The sequence below is a fragment of the Heloderma suspectum genome, chromosome 1 (genome assembly GCF_057233095.1).
Source record: "Heloderma suspectum isolate Gila_16-S chromosome 1, 16-S_ref, whole genome shotgun sequence".
NCBI classification, from domain to species: Eukaryota; Metazoa; Chordata; class Lepidosauria; order Squamata; family Helodermatidae; genus Heloderma; species Heloderma suspectum.
The window spans coordinates 129,330,011-129,338,976 of NC_139458.1; the positions used below are offsets into that span (position 1 = coordinate 129,330,011).

The 8,966-nt window shown below is 43.6% G+C and overlaps 1 protein-coding gene across 4 annotated transcripts in view; it reads left to right on the forward strand.

The window, feature by feature from the left end:
* Positions 1-4,330, forward strand: part of CDHR5 (cadherin related family member 5) — a 53,748-nt gene extending 49,418 nt beyond the window's left edge. For 3 of the 4 annotated variants that reach the window (XM_084828620.1, XM_084828630.1, XM_084828637.1), the window contains one exon: positions 83-1,339. In XM_084828620.1, the coding sequence (XP_084684746.1) occupies positions 83-565 (483 nt within the window). In that variant the 3' untranslated portion in view covers positions 566-1,339. Of the gene's footprint in view, positions 1-82 lie in introns of all 4 variants that reach the window. The other variant, XM_084828610.1, reaches the window with a different exon arrangement.
* The last annotated feature ends 4,636 nt before the right edge of the window (positions 4,331-8,966 follow it).

The following is an 8,966-nucleotide window of genomic DNA, read 5'->3' on the forward strand; positions in this document are numbered from 1 at the left end:
CCTCCCTAGGTGATCCTCCTTTGCACACATCAGTTCCCTTCCCCTTCATGCAGCTGTGAAAACCTTTGTCCTTCTTTTGCAGCTTACTGAAGGCTTTACCAATGCCAACTTCCAAGACGATGAGAAGCCTAACTCAGGTGAAAAGGCCAGTTTGTCGTCAGAGAGTATTGTGGCTGAGAATAATCTCCCAGACACCTTGGCTCCCTTGGGAAGCAGCCTGGCAGCAACAGCAGCTTTTGGAGCAATCATGGAGAAGGAGGAGGAAGAAAATGGGGATACCGACAGTCAAAAGGAAGTAAAGTCCATTCTCACTAAAGATAGGAGGGTGGGAGATGATGGCTACAAAGCGGTGTGGTTTAAAGAAGACATTGACCCAGAAGCCAAGGATGATGTTATGGTGATTGAAGATGACAGTGATACGGAACGGAACAGGAATGACGATGCTGCTGACGATGACAGCAACAGTGATGACGACAACGACAGCGGCAGAGGTGGCAGTGATGCGTCCATCATTCCAGGAAGAGCCCGGCTCTGGGAGACAGAGGAAAATAGCATTTACTTGTAAAGCCAACGCAGTAAAATGCTCTTTCTGAGATACCATAAGAGTGTGTGTGTGTGTGTGTGTGTGTGTGTGTGTGTGTGTTTTCTGACCAAGTTTCTGCAGCCATTTGCTGAATGGTGTGTGTCTGGTCAATCAGTGAGCAGCATTCATTACGAAGGGTTCGTATGCAATCTTGTCCCCCAGGATTCGGGAATCCATCACACCTTCCCCAAGTATAAAGCCTCGGGCAGAAAATTCAAATGGCAGCTTCCCACACAAACCAGCAAGTGCCTGTCATCGCAGGTATCGGGAGCGACAGTTGCTGGTTTATTTTTAAGCAACCGCTGCTTTTCCCTTTTTGATTCTGCTAGTATGTTTGGACTAGTACTGAGAAAAATGGGGATGTCCCACTTGTCGGTATCCATGTTCCAGTTACCTGCAAAAGCCAGCATATGGAAGAACTCCCTAAGAGCAAGTCAGCATTGGAATAAGTTGTTTAAGGTAAAGCTGGCATAGTACTGTTATGCTCCTGTACCCCAATCCTGAGAGGGGAGACCTTGTAGGGGCTTCAGTGCTTACGCAGACTTCCGCCCTGGAGACTTGTGGCGTTTCTTTTATAAAGGTTTATTTACACTGTGCTCAGGATGAAGGCCTACAACATCCTACAACAAGCTCCAAGCAATCCTTCCTTCCTCTCCCCTTTGGGTAACTTGCCCCAAAGACTGCATTGGGGGAAATTCTCAGTCTCTTTGTACTCAGCCGCACTGAATGGTAAGGGAGTCAATATAGACTGACTCCAAACACATAACTGTTTTCAGAAGTGTTATTTGAAACCAGGGAAAACTTAGTACTAGTTTATGGGCTTACTATCTTCTTCACAAATGTTTCATTGCACTGGAGCTGTTATGCTCCAGTGGATGGGCTTGGAACCAAGAGCCATGGGTTCATCCCAGTTCTGCCATAGTTTTATCCCTACAGCCTTGGACAAGTTACATCTCACTCTCTCAACTGCAACTACCCACCTGTGAGAACAGAATAATCATGATCTGCTAAAGACTGCAAAGTTGGTAGCTAACAGTGCAGTCCTATACATGTCTACTCAGAAGTAAGCCCCATTGAGTTTGATGAGATCAGGGGCAGCCCTAGACAGTGACCTAGGTGAGCCGTGCAATCGGTGCCTCCACCCCCAACCCCCAAGGGCAGATCTAGGCTGACATTTTTCTTAAACCGGGAAACATTTTGCCCCTATTTTCCATTTAATGAAGAAGCACCCCCCTCCCCCGCTGCATCTTCGGAAGCAGAAATATTAGTATTTATAATAAAACACACTCAAAATGTTTTATTTTTAAGAAACTGCAACTAAGCACTGTATGAGCACAGAGGGTCTGATAAAAACAGCAAAGGAGAAGAACACAGCCATTGGCTCTGCGAAGGACCAGAAGTCTCATCCACAATGCTCAAGGGAGGTACCTGGAAGAAGGGTCCAGGGGGCTGTCTTCACAAGCAATTTAGTGTGATGTTAGAGCAGTTTGAGTTGCTTCGCAACAGATGACATTGTCACCAATCCGCTGTCAACCAGCCACTTCCTCTTGAAAAGCCACATTTTCTGAAACTCCTTTTACTCCGACTTTTTACAGAAAGTGGCTCCCTGGCAGTTTTACCACAGTGTGCCATGTGTCCCCCCCCCGCATTAAATCCTAGGCGTGCCTCTGTGACCTAGCAGTGACGTGGTCAAGGGGGTGGGATGCCCCATTCCCTCTTGTTTCCCCAATCTAAGTAGTATTTTCCCATTGAAAAAATTCCCAGGAGCACAGCAGCGTCCCCACACATTACTGCAATAATGGGGACACTCATTCACCGTAGGTAGCCTGCTTAATATTTAGCATATCCCCCTGTTCTGTGCAAATTTACTCAGAAGAAATAAATCTCACTCCCCTGCAGTATCTGTAGTAATTTGCCCTAAAGCACTCTTTCGCTAGTTGTTCTCTTAAATCGCTATTGCAGTGCAGTGCTTCTTTGATGTTCTGTAGTTTCTCTGATATAAAGTCATTTCTCCATTGTTATGTAAAGTCCCTTTTCCACTTTATCGCTTTATCACAGTAACGATCTTTCAGGTCTATGGGAGCTTCTCATTGCGAGTAGGGAGAAGGAGAAAGGGAGAAGGGGGATTGGAAGCAATAGGCAAAAGTAGACACATGGGGGGAAATAGGATGGGAGCAATAACTCTGCGGCAGGTTGCTGGAATGCAGCAAAATTGGGATGGAGGGAAGCTCTCAGGGAAGCCTTCAGATGCTGCACTGAAGAACTGGGGTTTTTGGCTTCTTCAGGGAAATCTGCACACATGGAGAAAATTAGTTGTTCTCCATTCTTAATAATGTAGTAGCAGGGGGAGCCCTGACAGGGGTGGAAAACAAGCCTCCTCACTGGCTGAGCAGCCCCTCCCAGTTTGGTGACATTCAGTTCTACTCCACCCCACCCCACCCAGAAGTATGTTCCTTTCAAGCACTGTGTGATGCCTGAAAACTGGATTTTGAAGGTACACTACACTTGGCTTTTCTTGTTTTGTGTGTCCCTGATGGACCAAAGTTAATCCCATGAAAATCCGGGTAATACTCCAACGCACTTCTCATTCCGTTGCTGTGAAGAACCCTCACCCCCACCCCCAGTTGCATCCTCAGGGTGACCCAGCCAGCAAAGCGTTGCCAGCCCCTAGCCTCGGTCATATTCCCTCTGTATGCGCATGGGTTTTCTTGGCATTTTCCCCCTTGAATTTGATGCCCCACTTAACTTGGTGCCCTAGGCAACTGCCTAGTTTGCCCATGTCAATGAGCTGCCCCTGGATGAGATGTACTCTAAGTTAAGCATGGAAATGCAGCCTAAGGTTGTAATTCTAAGTACACTCACTAGGAAACAGTTGACCAGGAATAGAACTTACTTTTGGATAAACAAGTATAGGACTGAACTGTAGAGCTGCTATTTAAATAGGTAGTATTTTTCCTTTTTTGAGCACCCACATCTTTTGGTTGCCCCTGTACTGTTTTTCCCCAAGGTATTTATTCAAGATCTTCCAGTTTTTAATATAAAAGCTAAAATAATACATTAGATTATGTTAACATCAACAGTTATACTAAGCTCTTCTCTTAAAGCATTAAAAAAAGCATGACGAGCCTCAAGATGATGACATGAAGGTGTGCTACGGATGACAGCAGGGTGTATTACACAAGCAAAATTAAATTAAATACATAAGAAATATACCAATAATTGATGGAAATGTCAGAAAGAAAAATATTTTCTCTATCTGTGGCAGAATTGCCCTTCAGCAAAGAATTATCGATAAACGGGAAGAAATGAGAGAAAAAAATCTGATGAATAATGGATTCATTCCTTTTCTGACTGGCTTATGTAAGAAACATAAAAAAAAAAGACTAGGAATGGGGCCTTAATATGATTGTGACAGCAAGAAAAGTGTATGAGAAATACTGCAGACAGAGACTCCAATGATCAAAGAATGGATAAATAATGTGTTTCGACAGCAAAGTCAAAGTTAACAAGTTGTGTTTGAATTAAAGGAAGTAGACAAAAGATTAATATATTCTCTGTAGAATGGATTGCAGATGTCAGTTAGAGGGAAAGAAATATATTAACATCTAATCACGTCGATTGCTTAGACTTTCTGTGATAATTACTTGGGGGGGGGAATAATATAATGATTATTGGTAGCTGCATTTTTTAAAGAAATGCTATCTCCGTTCAAGGTCTCCAACATTACTGTTCTATTAAAGTCGATTATAAGAACTAACGTTTGCATCGAGTGTTGTGTAGTGCCAGGGCTGGCCCTCCCATGAAGCACGGCGAGGCACCTGCACCAGGTGGTGGAGCGGGAGCAGCAGCAAATTATCCTGCTTCCCCCTACTCCCGCCCCACCAGAAGGGCCTGCCGCTGCCCCACAATCACCAGCAGGAGCTTTGCGAAGGTGCTTTGAGGTTTTCCGCCTCATGTGCCAAAATAACTTTGCCAGATTTGAGTACTGTGCACTTGGACTCGAGTGCGGGAGGCGGGGTGCCTATTTGCTGTTCTGGCTCAGGCAGCAGACCATCCTGGGCTAGCCCTGAGCCAACCGCATTTCTCCTGCTTCCTCCCCTTGTTTCCGCTCAGCAGCTGGGCCTGAGAGTGCACCCTTCTCTGAAGTGCACTGTGTGACCTGGGCCTATGCATGGAGCTACTCTTTCTCCTCGTGCAAGGACTTGCAGTAGATCAGGAATAGTGGCAACAGCCTTGCTACAGCTGGACCGATCTGGTTTGTAAACGAACCTGAAGGTATATCACCTTCCCGCAGAGGACTGAAGACTGCTCTGTACCAAATGTGTCACCTGAAGCCTACGTGTTTCCTCGTAGAATACCCAGGGCTTTGTTATCTTTTTCACCTTCCTTGCATTTCCCACCTAACACTTCTCTGTGCAGCTGCAATGTCTTTTAGATCACTGAGAAGTAATTGACATACCATGACTAATCTACAAAGTAGTTCATAGGGAATTGGATCTAATGATCTTGAGCCTATATATTTTAGGGATTTCCCAACTCCCTGTAAGTGCCCGCTCCACAGCTGATGTAATCAACTGATGGTGCCCACCTCCCTTGAAATCCTATATATTACCAAGGAGGGATCAGACATTAGGTAAGGCATCCCAGTTGTACAGGGCTATAATCTCTAACTTTTCCATGGTTTGGCAGCATTGCTGTGTTGTACTGTACTTTGGAACCTCTTTGTTTTCTCACCTGGGTTTCCATGGAGTAGCTAACTAGGAGATGTGACTGGGAGGGAATGAGACAAGTCAGTATTTACGCTTGTGCACAAACACAGAAGAGAATTGCTATAATTTAATAGGTTACAGCCATGGGAAGAAAAATCCTATCAGAATAAGAACAATTTCCACTAGCAAACTGCAGAACTTGTCATCTTTTGTTGGATTTTGTATTTGGGTGTGATGGACAAGCTGGCCTTTCTGTTTTCTGTAGCTGCTATTTATCATGATCTTCTTATGGATATGCACCATCTAATTCTATTATGTATGTATGTATTATATTTTTTGTCTGCCCAATAACCAATGTTCTCTGGGCAGATATTTGCATGTTGCTCACTTTCTTTCCTTGGTTTTTTCCCTCCAGCTAAATATTCAAATTATTCTCCATTACTGGGGTCCTTGCAGACTCATTTTGCAAATGCAAAATAGTTCTAAGTTCCTCTCATTTCTAATCTTGTGATTTACTCCAAGATACTTTGTGTCGGTCATATCAATTAAGACATTTTCTTGAAGATGTCTTTTTCTCAAGAGAGGGGGAAATAATCTTTCTCTTTCTTAGCACAAGCAACATCAAACTGTCCCAGTGCTCATGTAATGGCATGGGTCAGGCCTAGCTTTGCTGCCAACAGAAAACAGTTGTGGGGGGACGACAACAGCTGAATTTTTTTTTATATATTGCTAGAGATGTGTGTTCACAGTCACTGCAGATGTGGAGTGCACAGGAAGGAAGGAGAGAAAGAAAGAAAGAAAGAAAGAAAGAGATTAGGAAAGCAAAAACCAGGGCATTTCAAAGAGCAGGACACTCAAAATGGCACAGGTAAGCAAGGGAGAAACTTGTGGCATGCCTTGGGGTGATGTCACAGACACCACTCAACAGGTGGCTATGACAGCAGTGCAAATGTCATTAGCACAGCAAAAACATTAGCTACTTGGTACTTCCTGGAGCAAGAATGGCCATTTCCTAGCCATTACATTTAGCAGTTGAGTATAAGGAAGAGGTGATTCCTTGAAAGGGAAGCACTTGCTGGGGCAACATTGTCTGGACAGATTAGTAATGGCTGTGCTGTCAGCACCCTGGGAAAACAATAGTGTCTACGCAACCCCATCACCCAATGTGAACAGCATTTTTTGTTCTTTTTGATGACAATAAGTTCCATTAAAGTTAAGGCGTATGAGAATTTACAGCACACACACTGGACACATGAAAGAACAGCAGCAATTTCATCATGCAGCTTCCGAAAATACTGGTGAAGTCTATTTGGTATTTGTGTACAAACCCAACAATAAAGACTACTCACTGTCACAATTTAACTCTGATTAGATTGTAGTAGTGGTTATTTGACTGCATCACTGCTTGCTTATAAGCACTAATTCTTACAGATATTCAGTTACAGTAGATAAGCACAGACTCTTGAATAAAGATAGAATGTCTCAAACCATGTACACTGACATCCATTTACCATCCAGGCCTTAGATACATGATAGCTTTACAAGACCAACTAGTCAAAGGCTGACTACTGCAAGGCATTATATGTGGGCTGCCCTTGGAGATTGTACAAACTCTGTAGCTAGTGCAAAATGCAGCAGCAGGCTTCCTTCCGCGTGTGCGCCACTGGAAGAATATAAGTCCAGTGCAACATCAATTCCACTGATATCAAAGAACTTTTGGATACCATTCCGATACGACTTATAAAGCCCGGTACAACCTAGGTCTAGCATATCATATCTTCCTTCTTTCACAGGAAGATGCCTTGTTGATTGCTGTTAGCTTCCCTTAGTTAATCTACACATCATGTGAAATATTTTCTTATTTATGATTACTATAGTAGTTATTAATTAACAGCAGGGAAAGAATCAAACTGCAAATCTCTAGTCTCTTGATTTTCACACATACTTTTATTAACCAGAAAGAGTGGGTAAGAAACAAAAAAGACTAGAACATATGTGTAAGAAAAATGGTCCTTCTGGGTAGCTAACTGCCTAACGGTTGTCTTTCATATTCTAAACTTGCCTTCCTCAACCTGATGCCCTCCAGATATGTTGGACTATAACTTCCATAATCCTCAGCCAGCAGGGTGGGAGTTGTCGACCAACACATCTGGAGGGCATGAGGTTGGGGATAGTAAGACTAGAACATGAAAGAAGATGGGTATGCAGTTAGCTACCCAGGAGGACTATTTTCCTTACATTTATGTGTAGAATTCTCATAACTCATGGTTTGGTCCCTACAAAAATATGTGTAAGTAGATTAGGAGAGTTAGGCATGCCTGATGAACATGTGAATTTCCATCCATGTATTCCACAGCCTATCCAGTCATAGGTTAGCCTGTCTCTGGCAGATGTATTGTAGAAATCACTCATTGAGTGAGCAACAAGGACAGGTTCTTACACCATTTGCCTTGACAATGTCCAACGTTCACGTGTCTTTCAAGCACAGTTGAATCATTGTATGTATTTTGCTGGCAAAGAGATGCATGGTTTCATGCAGGTTTGTGATTTTGATATAATATGTATGTTTCCGTCATAGCATTAGTTCCAAGAGAACTTAGGGCAATAGTGAATGCACTGGGATACATGAACACCTCTTTTTAATCTCGCTTTCTCCCAGGGCTGAGCCTACCGTTAGACAGAGTGAAGCAGCTGCCTCAGACGGCAGATGATGAGGAGCAACAAGGTGTTGGGAGGACAGAGCTGTGTAGCTTAGGGGGTGCAGAGTCTTCCCTGCACCCCCTAAGCTAGCCTCCTGCCCTCAAGTGTAGTGCAGGATGCTGTCCCACTGCCAGTGATGAAATAAAGTTCAACTCTCAGTCTGGTTGACTTCTGTACTTGGAATGCATGAGGCACCATCTACCCTTCACCTCAGGCAGCAAAATGGCTGGGACCAGCCCTGCTTTCTCCTGTTACTGCTTTCATGCCCCAAGATCCATTTGCTGCTGCTGCTGCTGCTGCTGCTGCTGTGGTACATGCAGTTAAAACGGACAGGCACGCTATTTTGGCATAGTTAGTTTTGCCGGGCTCCTAACTTCCCCACACCATGGCATTTAAATCTCTGCATGCTGCTAGGTTTTATTCTGGTTGTACTTTTATACTGTAGTTTTAAACATTCATATTTGTATATTGTTTTATGTTGTACTTTGTGGTTTTAATTTTTGTGAACTACCCAGCTTCAGCTCTTGGGCGGTACAGAAATGGAATGAATGAATGAATGAATGAATGAATAAATAAGGCTTTATGCACATTCAAAGTGTGAGTGCCAAGAAATCTTAAACATTCTTTTCTATGCATTAGGACTAGGAGACTGTGGATGTCGCTACATCTTGTATTTTCGCCCTGTGTAGAAATGTCACAGACCAGCTGCTGCCCTTTACATTTCATGGACATTTGGCCACAGTGTTAACCTTTTACATTCCCCCACCCTCTGTGTGTATTCGCACACCTGTGCATATGTGCACATCTGCCAACTGAGGATAACATATCATGCATCGTCTGAAGAAGGCTCCAATCCACAAAAGCTTAAACCACAATCATCTGTTACAGCAAAATCCTACATTTGTTTGCTCAGAAGTAAGTTCCATTGAGTTCAGTGGGGTTTACATTCAAGTAAATGCATAGGATTGCAACAT